General features: G+C 44.1%; 1 protein-coding gene and 1 pseudogene across 1 annotated transcript; both read right to left on the minus strand.

The window, feature by feature from the left end:
* Positions 1 to 322: 322 nt before the first annotated feature.
* LOC146656944 (fatty acid synthase-like) lies at positions 323 to 1128 on the minus strand (the record flags this gene model as incomplete). Its single annotated transcript, XM_085426765.1, has 2 exons — positions 323 to 779; positions 910 to 1128. Coding segments are annotated over 2 exons (333 nt in total), but the record flags the coding sequence as incomplete, so codon positions are not given.
* Positions 1129 to 12354: 11226 nt separating this feature from the next.
* Positions 12355 to 15158, minus strand: LOC146656945 (ribosomal biogenesis protein LAS1L-like; annotated as a pseudogene).
* Positions 15159 to 15622: the final 464 nt, after the last annotated feature.

Raw genomic sequence — 15622 nt, forward strand, 5'->3', positions numbered from 1 at the left:
CTCCACGTTAGTTACCCAGTTTTGGTCGTGTAGTGTATGCCTGCCATTGTTCAGTGTCCTGACTGCTGCCGTTATTGTTTCCCGCAGGAGGAGCGTGGAAGGCTTAAGGAGCAGCGAGCACCGGGAGTGCAGACACGGGAGCAGAGAGCACTTGGAGGACACGACACGGGAGTCTGGGGAGAAACACGGGGATTTATTGTTGTTTGATATCACCCTCTGTAAATAAACACTGTCTATACGTAGAGCACCGCGCCTGGGTCCTCCTTCCCCACTCCTTCCACGGTGTGCCATGCCGCACCGTGACATATTGTTGTTTTCAGAAAAGTAAGTGACACATAATTAATGAACATCACAGATCTTATGTATATGAAAATGCAAAATGAAGATGTTTTGATATTCAGGAGTTACAAATGTCAGCTTTCAGTGAGAAACTGTACGAAGGTTTGATTTAACCGCATGTTTTACTTTAGTCTCCATAACAGCTCCAAACATCACATCATTGTTGAGTCAAACCTGCACCACACACAGACTGTGCTGGAACAGCAGCTCCAGACTGTGTTACAGTCACCATCTTTACCTTACAGGCGCCGTGAGGCAAAAGCTCAGGTTGTGTGGCCTTTAACGCTGATGCCACATAAAGGAATACTTGTGTGTGAACCTGTGGGTCAGAGACAGTATACCTTGTTGTATTCAATGCCAGTGAACTGCTGGATGAAGGCACACAAGGCTTCAGTCTCAGCCTCAGACTCGTTGCCGGGTGTTAGCTTGGCTCTGTAGCTCTGCAAATCAAAAACACAGTTAAACCTGTTCACATGCAGATCATGTGACCAGAGCTCATCCTTCAAAACCAACATCACACACGCTATACAGCATATACATGAAATAAAGATGCGCGAGTGTTTCTCTGACCTGTGTGTACGCTGCCACATATGAATGTGAGCCATCAAAGAGAAACAGGAACTCCACAGGCTGATTCTGGGTCTGCAGCTGAGAGCACATTTCAAATGCTACACAGGCACCAGAAGAATATCCAGCGACTCTGTACGGGCCGTCCGGCTGCACCTGCCTGACGCAGCTCACGTAGTAGGCAGCCAGGGACTCAATGCTATCCAGAGGAGCAGCTGCAAAGGAAACACATGAGGGGAGTTAGTTTGGCTGCACAGTGACATAAACAGCTGATGCACAACATGTGAGTGACAAAGGTCTGAGAACAGAACCACAAACTTTTAAACTGTGAAACAAAGAAAACATGAAATCACATCAGGTCTTTGGTTTTCCTCAGGCCATTATGGAGGGAGCTGTATATGTACAAGTGTTTGTAGTTTCACCTTTGAACAGTCAGACTTTCAGCTTTAACACATTTTGCTGTTTAACAGTTACACACGTTTTGATACACATGATTGTGACACCTGGTGAGGACGCACACTCATCATTTGATGACAAGTAAGGACACGTAGTTTCCACGATGGTTCAAAGTGTTGATTTTGTGTTTTAAAGTTTTTCTCTGTGACTGTAAAGTCATTTTAATATGAGCCCCATTATGCTGACAAACCCACGCAGACGATGCACACAGCTCAGCAACACCAACAAGCCTGAAACTCAAATGACATGAAAAGTTATCCATGAGGCGCCAAAACACAACAACAGCTGCAGCAAAGGCTCTTTGTACTGTAAGATGAAGATCCTACAAAAGTAGAAGCCTCACAAACCACATGTAGACTGGTTATGCAAACTCCCACAGACCCTGCAGTCGAGAGGATAACAAGCTGCTCCAGTGATCATGACCAGGACACAAACTGCTTCCTCCTGAATCAGAGGCCTGACTGACAGACACACCCTGGCATAGAGGAGGCTGAGGAGTGTGACAGTTGGAGCACACGCTCAGGTCTAGGTCTTTAAACAGGGGAACCACCACCCCAGTGTGCCAGTCCAGAGGCAGCATCCCAGAGCTTCACGCAGCGCCGTGTCAGCCAGGACGGCCCTGCAACACCCAGATCCTTCTCATCAGCCTCAGGTCTGTCCTAAATCCTAGCAGGAGCTACCACGACACGTACCACAAAATGCATCGCACTGGTTCTTCCCAGTAGTTGGAACTGGTTGTCTGCTTGCCAATGAATCCTGCTTATTGGTTCCACTTGTGCTACAATCAGGACGAATTGTAGTGGGTTAGGGTTAGCTGGATATGTGCTGGATATGTGGTGGAGGGTAACTGCAGGAGAAGAAGCTAGTGGGGGAGTAGAGCAGGGGAGGATGTGGGTCCCCGGGGCCTGCTGGAGGGCAAGGGCCATGCCCGATGTGAGTAGCAGCAGGGCCAGTGCGCCCAGGAGCACATCTTTTTCGACCGTAAGGGAGACAGGAGGCCGACTCACTGCCTCGGCTAAATGGAGAGGGAATTTCAGAAGGGCCAGGGCACAAGCATGGACCTTTTTCAGCTGTAAGGGAGACAAGAGCAAGGTGTGACGTAGGTCCCCGGGGCCTGCTGGAGGTCCAGGTCCACGCTCGATTTGAGTAGCAGCAATGGCCAGTGCACCAGGAGCACATCTTTTTCGACTATAAAGGAGACAGGAGGCCGAACAGGTCTCTGACCCTTCAGCATAGACAGGTGGCTGAATGGGCCCCTTGGGCCCTCCAGCCGAGACAGACAGCTCAAACGGGTTCCTCTGACCCTTCAGCGGAGACAGACACCGAACCAGCATGTGTGGAGACCTCTGGCAGTGTGGACACTGGCTGGAGCTTAGTGGCACATTGGCTTGGCTCAGGCAGTGGTATGCAGTCCTCAGAGGGCTGAAAGTGTTCTCCAACACATCCAGCAGAGGACAGAGGACTCTACTAAAAAATCCGACTCTACTAACCTATCAGAGGCTGCTTAAGATCAGAATGCAATCATCTGCAGTTTTCTTCTTAATTAACAATAAACTTAGTGTATATGTACTCCTAAATTTGATGAAAGTGATAAATAATAGACAGCTCTCTCTCTCTCTATATTCTGACATTTAACTAATTCAAAAGATATTTCAATATTTATTTATCTAAAACAAAACAAGTTAGAATAGCCTTTATTGTCATTGTACAGAGTACAACGAAATTGGAGTGCCACTCCCTTGGTGCAAGTTTCAATAATAAATATAAATGTAAAATATAAAAAGTACAAAAAAACAATCGTAAGTACTCAAACAATAGTTTGTACAATATATACAGGATAGCAGCATTAATATAATAACAGTATGAATAGCAGCATAATATAATGACAGTGACGGTATGGAATAGGTTCAATTGTTTTTGTTCTTATTTACTACGGTGATAGCTCTGGGAAAGAAGCTATCCCTGAATCTGTTTGTCCTGGTTTTATGTGACCTGTACCGTCGGCCTGACGGTAATAGTTCAAACAGTTGGTTGCTGGGGTGAGAGTAGTCCTTGATGATATTGCCAGCTCTGCTGAGGTACCGAGAGTTTGCAGTGACCTCCATGCTGGGCAGAGAGCAGCCAGTGATCTTCTAGTTGCAAGTTCACTCTAAATTGATGTTTAACAGAAAAAAAAAATGTTTTTATGTTTTTTCCCTAAAGTGTATGTAAATATCTGGTTTCAGCTGTGAATATACTGCTGTGTATTGAAATTCCTCTTGTTTTGCATAGAAATATACTGAACAACATACAAAGCATAATATATAAAATAAAATCTACCTGAGTTTTTTCTTTGAAAGAAGCCACTTATGTCAATTGTTGTGTTCATCAGTACATAACTGAAACCGATTACAGTGCTTTGTTTAGCCGTGGAGGGAAACAACTGAAAATATGAAATAAACACACATGTAAGCTAAGACTCTCTAAAAAAACATCATTGTTGTTGTTCGGATTTTCATTTCCCCATTTGTTGATTCACTCCAAGAGCAAGTAACGTAATATGGGTCAAGTGATCAGTTTGATATCAATCTTTTGTGATACACCGTCATATTTACATTATTTGTACAGTATGAATGATTTGCTTTGGTACCTGGTCAAACTTAAGCTCTCCTCTGTCTGCCTGTCTACGCTTCTCCTGCAGCAGTTTCTCCCCCCTCGCTCACATGCGTAAGTGCTATGCTCAGTCACCCAGTGCCTGAGCTCAGATCATACCAAAATTAGGGTGAATTTACGACTGTGCGCTATGTGCTTCGAATATTGTGTGTAGTTTTTTGTTTTATACAGTTGGCAGTCAGGCATCAGTAACAAAATCACCAGGCTCACAGTAGACAGATTCACAAGAAATTCATTTGGGCTTAGAAGGAATAAAACAAACAGAATCCTTAATTAAGCTTGCGTTAGATTGCAAAATGGTCCCAGATGAAACAGTCTTAACAACACGAAATGCACAGTTCTTTTGTAAAGGTTCTTTTTATTTGGAAGGAAAAATAAGCACAGACAGAGTCCCCAGAAGTGTCCAAAAAGTGATTTATTAAACACACACAGTTATACAGTGTGGGAAGCCGGTCTTCGATCTTCTCTGCTCGTTACAGAAAGCTTTATAGCCTAATATGACGTCAGAACATTTCCTAGAACTCAGCTTCTCAGAAACCTAACACTTTCTCAGGCTTTATGTTCCCAGATATGGATGAGGGAAAACATCTGGTCTAAACAATTGTGTGTCCGAGTGTGCAGTTTGTGAGATTGTCTGTCCAGGCCAACAAAAGGTCGCTGTCCTCATCTGACTTTACTTTGGGCCGCCTGGAGCCACAGAGATGCTGGTGGTTTTTGCATAATAGAATATTACAGAGGAATGTGTCTTATTCTGCGTGCTCTGGAATACAAGATTAAGCAGATTTACTAAATGATAAATGATACATGATAATGGTGATGATCAACTGATACTAAGTGATGCAGACTAATGAAATAATAATGAAATAATGGCAGTGAAATTACATGTTTTTCTTGACAACTCCTCCTCTTGGGCTCGCTTGCGAGCCCAACTTACACCAGGATTTGTCTCACTCCTCCGTCCAGCCTACAATCTCCCTCAAAGGCATCATGGACTCCGGCGCAGCTGAACCTGCTGAGCCTGAGCTCAGGGCTCTCTCCAGCATCTTTACTAAAAGCCGCCGGACCAGAGGGATGAGACAACATCCAATCATCAATATGACAAGAAAAACAACAAAAGAAAACATGGCAGACATAACAACACTCTTCCATTGCCCAAAGACAGACGTGAACCAGTCTCCCGGTCCAGTGTTCACACCTGATTGCTCATGCATGGTTTTAGATAACATTTTCAGACTCTCAAGCGCCCTAGTAACCGTACCGTCTGGTGCAGTATTGTTGGGTATGAACGTGCAACACATGTCCCCAAACATGGCACAGACACCACCTTTCTCAGCCAACAACATGTCCAGGGCCATTCGATTCTGGATTCCCATTAACGACGTCGGGCCTAATTGTTCCGCAAGGCCTTCTACCGCGTCCCTAGGGAGATTAGAGAGTCTCAACACATTATAATGGACATAGTTAATGCGATCGACATTTTTATTCGGAGTTATCCATAGAAACACACTTTCAAAGCCGGCCGCTATCTGATTAACTAACTTATACTCATCTGGAACTCCCCTGGGAACTCCTATTGAGTCAATCCAGGTTGGCGAGTCCCATCTTGGGTCATATTTGTGCATACTGTTGCGAAATCGATCAACTTCAGACCAGACAAAAAACAACGGAGGCTCCGGAAAAGTGCAATCAAACGATGAGTTTTATTATCACAGGAGAACAACCAGCCGTCAGCATACAGAATGGGTTGCTCTGACAAAAATACACTGGGTTCTGGTTTTATAGGATAACATATCACACCTACGTCAATACAGTTCAAAAATACAGGGTGACAGATGGACAAAAGTTCAATTCGTGCAAACAAGGGTACATCACATATACTTTTAATAACTATAAACTGACATATAACTTCTCCTTTCTTCATTACTTGCCTTTTAAGGTAATAACTTCAGGTCTTAGCATTTCTGAGAGCTAATAATTGGACCCTCGTCATTAATCACTAAGTAAAGTACTTTAGCAGCCAGTCTCAGACTGGAGTAGAAGACGCTTAGGCCTTCACTCAAACCTGACTATGTGTATTGTAAGCATGCATGCAATTAACCTGCTATGTTCTCATCTCCCCTCAACATGTATCATCTGGACACTCTCACCAGTGAAGCTTAAAACCTTCTAGACTGGAACATCAACTCTTAACCAAGCACATTTATGCATTGTGTATAAAATGAACTCAACCTATAAAATAGAAAGGTCAATGTGATGACAGACATATTCAATGCAATATAAACCCTGTAAGAAATATTACTGATAAGTGATACTGTGAAACATGTTATTAATACATTCTTCATAAGGCAAATTATATGGTAGTAATAAAAGAATCTCTGAATCCCAACATTCCCTCTTTTGACATTCCCACAGGAATGTCACCATACTTCATGTTGTATCACTCCCTGCCCCACTCTATGGGTTCCAGGTTCATCTGGTAGATGCCCTCAACCCAGCCAGGGTTCGTAACCCTCGCCACTATCTTTACCAACAATCCTCTGACACAAGGAATGATACAACAACCAGCGATGACCAATATTCCCAAAAATACAGCCAATGAGCACATCACTGATATAGCCACACCATTGTCCAAACACAGATGTCATCCAGGATGCCAGCGGGTTTTCAATACCTGGGCCCTGTGCTTCGTACGTCGCTTACTACATCCAAGATCAAATGAAACATCCAAGACCAAATCATCGCGCTAACTCTGAGCTCGCTATTCCGGTTCCCCGAACACACCTGTTGTTGACGATTAGTATAGCTGGATGAAGTAATGTGAGATCACTGGGTGGCCCAACAGGGGCTACGCATCGATAGTAGAAACATTGATCGGCAACCCTTTGATTGGTCGGCGAAAATGTCGAAGGAGCGCGCTCGGTATTTTTCGGCAGCAGAGCAAGAACTCTTGAGTGAGGGATTTCAGGAGTTTCAGAGTTGAATTAAAACGCAAGGGAACACTGCAAAGGCTGCAAAAGCAAGGAGAGAGGGCTGGCAGAAAGTTGCTGACAAATCAAACTCGTAAGTAATTCAATAATAACAATAATAATGGAGTGGATTTATATAGCGCTTTTCAAGGCACCCAAAGCGCTTTACAATGCCACTATTCATTCACTCTCACATTCACACACTGGTGGAGGCAGCTACGGTTGTAGCCACAGCTGCCCTGGGGCAGACTGACAGAAGCCAGGCTGCCATATTGCGCCATCGGCCCCTCTGGCCAACACCAGTAGGCGGTAGGGTAGATTTATCATATCACACCATATTATCCAATATTATATTACATTATATTATATTATAATATGTTATATTATATCCCCTTTCACATTAGAGCCACAACAGGACCCACTAGAACATGGGAACAAGTAAAAGTGAAATATAAGAATATTCTACAGAATGGTAATATTTATCACTTATATTGCTTGTCGTCTCTTGGAAAGAGACCCTGGAATACTCTGTTTGTTTGTTCATAACAGCAACCAAGAAAAGGGCAGAGCAAAAAAAAAGACAGGTGGTGGTCCTGCACCCCCTCGTCAACAAGTTGGTTAAGTAAATAATACCCTCACGGGAAAATCGATATCTCTCTATGAGCACACTGTCGCGCTGAGCTAAAGGATCCTGTCTGTCCCGCAATATACACTGAATTCTGAGGACTCTCCTTATCAATCTTGCACCTTCCGCAATGGGTTGCTCGCGTAAACGGACAGGATATGACTGCGACAGACTTCCCAAATCCACCTTCGCTTTTATAGCCGTGGTCTCTCATCTTGATTACACGAAGTAATTTACAATTGCTACTCTGAAATATGAATTACATCTGTAATAATCACATACATGTAATAGAATGTTAATAGTACATTTCCCTTTTTTAGGGAATGACCTGTATGTATCTGTGTGAAATCAATAAAAGGATCAAGTGCTGCATTATCTTTAGTTACATTGATGTTATTTATTTATGGTGAAACAGTGGTGGAATATCGCTGTTGCTTTCGTATGAATGACGCGGACATACCTGCGTGGCCGCGATCTAATCCTGTTTACATAAAGTAAACCTGCTCCCCAGCAGGTTTACGCTTACGGCTCTGTTGCTATGACAGCAAGTCCCGGATGGGCTTCGGGGAACCGAACGATCCAGGATCACGCGAAATCGTCAACAATCTCATCCAGCTAACTCACTTAGCACGGTACGAAGAACAGGCCCCTGAGTGCTCATGCATGGTTTTAGACAAAGTTTTCAGGCCCTGCAGAGCTCGGGTTACTGAGCCACCTGGGGCAGTATTATTGGGGATATACGTGCAGCACATATCTCCAAACATCGAGCACACACCTCCCCTCTCTGCCAATAACATGTCAAGCGCCATCCTATTTTGAACTCCCATCAGAGAACTTGGACCCAATTGTTCTGCGAACCCCATCATGGCGTCCCTGGTTAGGTTAGAAAGTCTCAGCAGATTGTAATGAACATAGTTAATGCGGTCAACATTCTTATTAGGTGTTACCCAAAGGAATATACTCTCAAATCCTGCAGCTATCGGATTCACCAGCTTATATTCGTCTGGAACTCCCCTAGGCGAGTTCAGGCGAGGATCATAAGCATGTGTACCTTGGGTCCCTCTTTTGACCAAAACATGTCTCAGACGTCTGGCGGCTAGAGTACGTGTGTTGCGTTGTGGAATAGCCTTTACCTGATTCCCAATCAGCATGAGTGGAGCTCCTAATCGCACCATCGCACATGTCCCTACGCTTCCTATAGGAACATGAACCAACAGAGTATTTTCCCCACAATAATAATAGAGCCCACTTCCTGCCCAGGTTCCAATTACCGTGCTAGGGCCGCTTACATTGTTGGTGGTTCGTCCCTGAAGTGTGACGGCACACCAAGTTGGATCGATCTCTCCCACCTTGTACTTTTCATTATCAGTAGAGAACTTAAAACATGCATAGTTATCTTGTTTTGGCATAAATGGTCCCACTGTTGTCTGACACTTTCCATCTACTACTGGCTCCTGTACATTTAATGACGTCACACAAATCTAACATGAATGAGCTGGTAGACCCTTTAACATAGTTCAACTCTATGCCATTATTTCTGCTGAGACATTCATCACCTTTACCTGACCCCTCGCGCTTTTGTCTTTCTAGCGATCCTGTTTTAGGACCTACAGTCTCAGGAACTGCTGGGCTGGACTGGCCTCCGTGTTCAGACAAGGGGTCCGGAGTGCCTTGCAAAATACAGACAAAAGACAACAGAGCCATGGTTACTATTATCGCATATAATACACATGTAGTTGTAAGGAACATTTTAATACATTTCTTCCCATTACGTGTCTCTGATTCGGTTGTTTGCATCATGTTATATAAACTTTGTATTCTAGACTTGTTATATAGATTTTAGATTCTGGACTGAAACTCCCCTCTTTGTGGAGCCTTTAACTTATCACTGCCCCTTTCTGATGGCGTGACGACCTTCTCCGCTGCTGCTCTTCTTTCTTCAGCCTTCCAGGTGGACTACTGAATGGCCTGTTGCACAGGTGAGAGGGTTTATTCTGCCTCTGTTTGTTGACACCTGTGTTGGTTGAAGCCTCTTCCTCAACCAAGCTCTCATGTGCTGGTGCACACTGCGACCAGTGATACCAGGTGTCGCCCTTCCCTTTCAGTTGGACTGCTGTAGTTGTCCTGGCAACGACCTCGTATGGACCAGTCCAGCGTGGCTCCTTCCACTTGCGTTTGAGCACCTTCAGCCACACCACCTTTGCCTCCGGGGTCGCCCTGTCCACAGCGTGTAATCCAGATGTGACCTGTTTGCGAAACTGGAGATTCTTGCCACCCCTGTGGTCGCTGTGTTACTGGAATGTTCTCCTGTAAAGGATAGAAAACAAAAAGCCTCTCTCTGGTACACCTCACTAATCTACTGTGTTCATCTAATGTTCCCTTAATTATTCAAAGTTGGTTCAAGATATCATGTTCTGGGCTCTATCCTTTATATTAACTTTACTTAATCTAAATTAGGGCTGAACGATTATGGAAAATAATCTAATTGCGATTTTTTGCCCCAATATTGCGATGCGATATGCGATTATTTTTTAAGGTCTTTGTCTTCTGTATTATTAAACAAAGACAAGCAATACATCATATAGTATGGCCAATACTATATTACATTAATTTTAAACTGTTCTTTCCTGGAAGACAGACCTCTGTTATGATGACATGAGGTGATGCATGAATTGATGACTGACATTTTTATTTAACTTCTTCAATCACAACAGTATATTTGAACATACACAATAGTTTATTTTTAGCTTACAAACATCTGAGCATAAAGTGCTGACAAGGAACCCTGGTGTAAACATTAAAATGAAAGTCAGTACAATGTGCAGATTGCAGAAATATACATAAAAAAAAATCAGTGGCTTTACCACACTCAGTTTTTCGACATCTGTGAACTACTAGACAGTCATTCAATTAAAAAATAATATTAAATAAATAAAACTAATAAATAAAAAATACACACATCTTACTGATCTCTGCAGTCAGTAACATTACACATAAAGTGCAAACATAATAGCAATTGTATAAACACACACACAAACACGCCTTTAAAATTTAAAGGCGTGAAATTGGACGGTCTAGTTCTGATTAGCGTCACCGCTGTCTCGGTGGAGTTTAATAAACTCGGCCGTCTGCTTCTTGCTATCTAAAATATAACCAGACACTGGTGTAAATTCTCGACTGTCTCATACTTCTGTTTAATAAGTTTTCTGTTTGACGTTTAGTCAGCTGTGTGAAAACCAAGGAGGAACCCACCCGGGGGATTAATAAAGTTTTATTTTATCTAATCTAATAACTTTAATCTCAGCCAAACCGATTTACTCACGAACAAACAAAACACTGAAAAAAGCCCAACAATAACATTTTTAGGTTGTCTAAGTGACTTATATATTACGTTTAACCCGAGCAGCGAAACTCCGCGGTGATCTGAAAATGATGTGCCGGGAGTTGTGCCGTTCTCGGCCGCATCAGTAACCCTCGAGCTCCCGGCTAGCTGTCGAGCTGGTGGGTAGCAGACGCCTCTGAAAACGTCGAAGCACTTTTGCAAATATGGGATATCTTGATAAACCGAGCAGATATTTGATGTTTACACAACTACTTTCTCGCCTGAAAATATGTTAAAAGTTTATTTTGTGACCCAGAAAGATTAGTATGAGTAATTTTAAAACTTAGTAGCGGCCGCCATTGCTGGAAACTGGAGTTTGGCTGGGCCGCGCTATGAATTCTGGGATATGGTAGTAATTTGGACAGCCTTCGGCGCGTCGCTGTGACGTAATCGGTCTACAAATGCGGCCTCAGGAGGATGCAGCCCATGAATTGTATAATATAATCGCAGTATAATCGCAGCCTTTGCGGTTAGAAAATTGCACTTGATCATGTCGCGATATTATCGCAAATGCGATATATCGTTCAGCCCTAATCTAAATGCTCTTTATGTGTGTAAAGAGTTTATCTTCTAACCAGGATTCAGTTCATTTTAATCCTTCAACTTAAACATGAAAATAACAATGTCTGCCTCAGTTTTACCATATCTAAATCATCAAACACCCCAAAAGTCCTAAAATGATCCTAAACCCATTTCAACTTAAACCTTAAATCCCCCCTTTATTTTGACACATTTCATGTGTCAAAATAATGTACAAAACTAAAAATGCTCAGTTTTCTCCACTCATGATCCAATCTATGTCATGAAAATGAACTTAAAACAGAACAGTCATCAGTCATGTGCTTAGCCTTAGTCCAGTCTTTACCTCAGTGTCCAGTTGGTCCAACCTTAGTTCAGTTCGTCCGTCCAGTCACCGTCCATTCATACGTATTCACACCAGGTATTTCCTCTTTCTTGCCGAGACAACAAGAAACTGTTCCTCTTTCACAGTTGCGAGTAAACATAACTAACCTCTCACCTATAAATGATTCTCTCTAACTAAGTGTGTGTGTGTATATGTCGTCCTCAAATGCTCTCTCATCTCACCCGTTGCACTTCTGACCTTCCACCAGACCAGAGGCTCATCAAATAGCCTCGTCTAACCTGCTCCTCAGAATAACTTAGACTCTGCTTTCATTAATGCAAACTTTCTGCAACTTAGTCTTTCTGAAAGACACACACTGTTTAAACCTCTGAATGCAATATCAATGCTGCAGATTATATTATTAATGCAATGGTGATGATGACGATTATTTAACAATAGCAGTAAAATAATTTCCCTGCTCCACACTCCCTCTCTCGACCTCTGGTACACCAGAGGTCGCAATACATCGTGTCCTCGCTCTGACCCTCTCTTGTGGTCCATCCGGCCTCGGGCCTCCAGGATCCTCACCCCCTGTGGTCGCCGAGATCTTCTGCAAAGGAAACAAAACACCTTTTCCTGCATCTCCCTAACTTATCATAGTTGGGACTCTTTAATCAAAAGCCTTATCCTAATTATGTTCTTGACTTATAGACTTGTATTTATATATATTCTTCAACGTTACTCATCATTTTACCACTCTCTTAAAACGCTGACACTAACTTCATTTTAAAACCTCACATTTCCTATGTTATAACCTGTTTTTGATATAGCCTTTTTATTTCATTTTGCTCCTTTTAATGTAACAATACCTTATAATTCTAGTTTATCAGACTTAATCAAAACCTATGCTTTCCTTCCTTTGGTCCTTCTTTAAATCAGAACATTTTGTCTTCTGAAAGTTTTATTTCTGCTTCTGCCAACATGTTTAGTTAACGAGCTCGACTGGACAGAAACAATCACAACTGCTGAACCTGCACTGTGCTCATGGTTAAAATTCCACAACATTTTGTCTTCTGAATATTGTATTTTTGCTTCAAAACTGCTTCTAGCACAACAAGAGTCAGCGGAGGCTGGAATGACAACAACAACAACAATCTTGTGCTTAACATAAAACAAAAAATAACACAAGTAACAAAAATAACACAAGTAACTTAAAAAAGCTTCAGTCCACATTTCAGTTTGTTGAGCTCGCTGTTGCTCCAGAGGAGGCCCTCAGCTGGCCGGGCTGGAGCCGAGGCCCCGGGGATGCTGCTACGTGTCTGAGGGCAAGTGCTCTTTCAGCCTGCACGTCTGCCCATTTGCGCTCCTCACTTCTCTCCGAGTCCATCGGTGAGGAGTGTTGCATCTGGTCCAGCAGCATACTCACAGTATATATGGGCTGCTGCTGCTGCAGAGGTGTGCTGGCCTCTGAGCGCTCTGTCTGTGTGTAGATGGAGCAGAGCTGGAACAGCTTCTCTCTGGTTTCCTGAGGGGGGGGATGCTCCATGTCATCCAGGACTAGCTGGATCAGGTGAGGTGTGCTGATGCAGGGGGCATCCAGACATGCAGAGAGAAGCTGCTGCCACCTCAGCTTGATGCGGTCGATGAAAATCCTGTCCTTCATTCTGGCTTTCTTCTGCAACCTTGTCTCAAAATGATATTCAAATTTGTTGTTGTTGCAGAGGAAGACTTCTGAAATCCATGCAGAAATATAGAAACACCTGTGACCGTTGGGCTCTTTGCTGAGCAGCTTCAGTTCCACAAAGAGCTTCTCCAGGAAGAGGTGAATGAAAGACGAAGAGTTAAGCATCTTTAGCAGGGGCAGCCAAAAGCGCAGGAAGGTTTGTGGGACTCTGGGCTCAGTGGGACTGGCACTGTCAGATGTTGCACAGCCTAATGCTTCCAGCTGCTCCATGGTAGGAACAAGAAAACCGTCTTCCAGCAGCACATCAATCAACAGCTCCCTGGACCCCAGTGCAAACTGCTTGATCTCACCCAGCAACGAACTCATGTCTGCTAAGGGGGCCTGCCACAAGCTCTTCCCCTTGTCTTCAGGAGACCCATCATCAAAAGCTTGGTACTGGTCCTTCTCAAAAGAGATCAGCAGCTCCCGAGCGTTTCTGCAGGCATCCACTTCTTTCTGCCTGGCAACGAGCTGCTCATCGGGGCCTCCTCCCAGCTGTCTGGACCAAAACTCCTGCTGGAGCCACTCCAGGACCACCTTACATCCCTTTCGGCACCATTTCAAAGAAGGAAGAGTCCCATGCATGATTTCGTGCCTCAGATCCACCACCCACTCGGGGATGTTCAAGTTTCCAGCCAGTTGCCTCAGCGGCGGGGCCTTTCTCCCCTGCTGGCGCTCCGTGATAAGATTAAAAAATCTTACCAGGGCCGTCCCGTACATCAGGGTCAAGTCATCTCCGGTAAGCTGTCCGGACCGGTCCCGCACCTGGCAGCGCACGAGGTCTGCTGTGCAGTCCACGGCCACGGGAAAACTATCAGCGCACCTGGCCCTCCAAGCCGATATCCTCTCTAACGCAAACCTCTGCAGAGAGGAGTCCATCGAGTAAAGGTAGTCCCGAACCTGATCCCACTCCGCTTTGTTAAGCCAGGCTACCACATGGCGTGTTTTCTCAGAGCCCTTTTTATTCATTGTGCGCGCTCCGGACCTCACGCTCAATCTCTCACTCACCGGGAAAAGCCGCTCGCCTCACGCAGAGACCACTCGCAGATTTATATGACAGAGGACCGCGTTCAGAGCTTCGAGTTTTACAGTTGCTTGTCGCACAGCAACCAGGAAATGATGCTAACGTTTTCTTCGGCTTCGTTTGTGGCTGACGTTCAGAGCGCTTATTTACATGATGCTGGTCATAAACGAGCTTTCTTTGGCTATGGTCAATGGCGTGTCCAGCGGGGTGGCCTGGGGGGGCACAGGCCACCCCCCCAACCAGACTGGCCACCCCAGGTGCCACCCCAAAGGCAAAACAATAAAATTCAATCAAATATCAAATGTCCGATTATGTTTTCACGGTGACGCTCAGATATCCGAGTGTAAGTGAATGCAGCATCGGCTTCTGCGCTATGTGCATCACGTTAGCAAAGGTAGGAGAGCCAAGCACGAAAGACGTCACTGCAGGAAACAATTTTTCGGTGAAAGAAAATGAGGACAGAATAAATGTCCCGGTAAGTAATATTAAGTTTGTTGAGTTTAGTAAACTTCGGCGAAATTAGAATACCAAGGAAAAAATAACACTTAAAGAATTATTGCAGCCGTGGAATATTTCAGACAGTATGCTACAGAGGGGAGCTAACATAAGAGTTATGAGTTATAAGATGTAATCTAAGTCGTAACATTGCTGTATGGAGCTGCAGATTTGGTTGCAGGTTAACATAGCTGGACTGGCCATCGGGCTTATTTGACTTATTTTTTATTTATTTTTGTAAGGGCATGAACAATGAGAGGTGGTGGATTGGCCAGATGCAGGTCGATGTGTAGAAATAACTCCGTTGTTTGGTGGTGGCTATGGCGGGGCTTCCACAGAGGCAGCAGGTGGATGAGGGAAGGGGAGGCAGGAGGAGAGCCCCGAGGCAGCCGCCAGTCCGAGTGTCAGGTGAACTGAACTTCAGGTAAGAAGTTATGACCTGCAGTCTATCTGGGTCAGATATGAACTAAGTTTAGGTGGAGTTTATTTTCGTTGTGCTGACTTTTTACTGTCAGTTGCAATAACTCATACTGCGTTCTAGCCAGCTTG

Source organism: Rhamphochromis longiceps, linkage group LG12, assembly GCF_057381845.1.
Source record: "Rhamphochromis longiceps isolate RC_006_pf linkage group LG12, R_longiceps_female_GT1.1, whole genome shotgun sequence".
Taxonomy (NCBI): Eukaryota; Metazoa; Chordata; class Actinopteri; order Cichliformes; family Cichlidae; genus Rhamphochromis; species Rhamphochromis longiceps.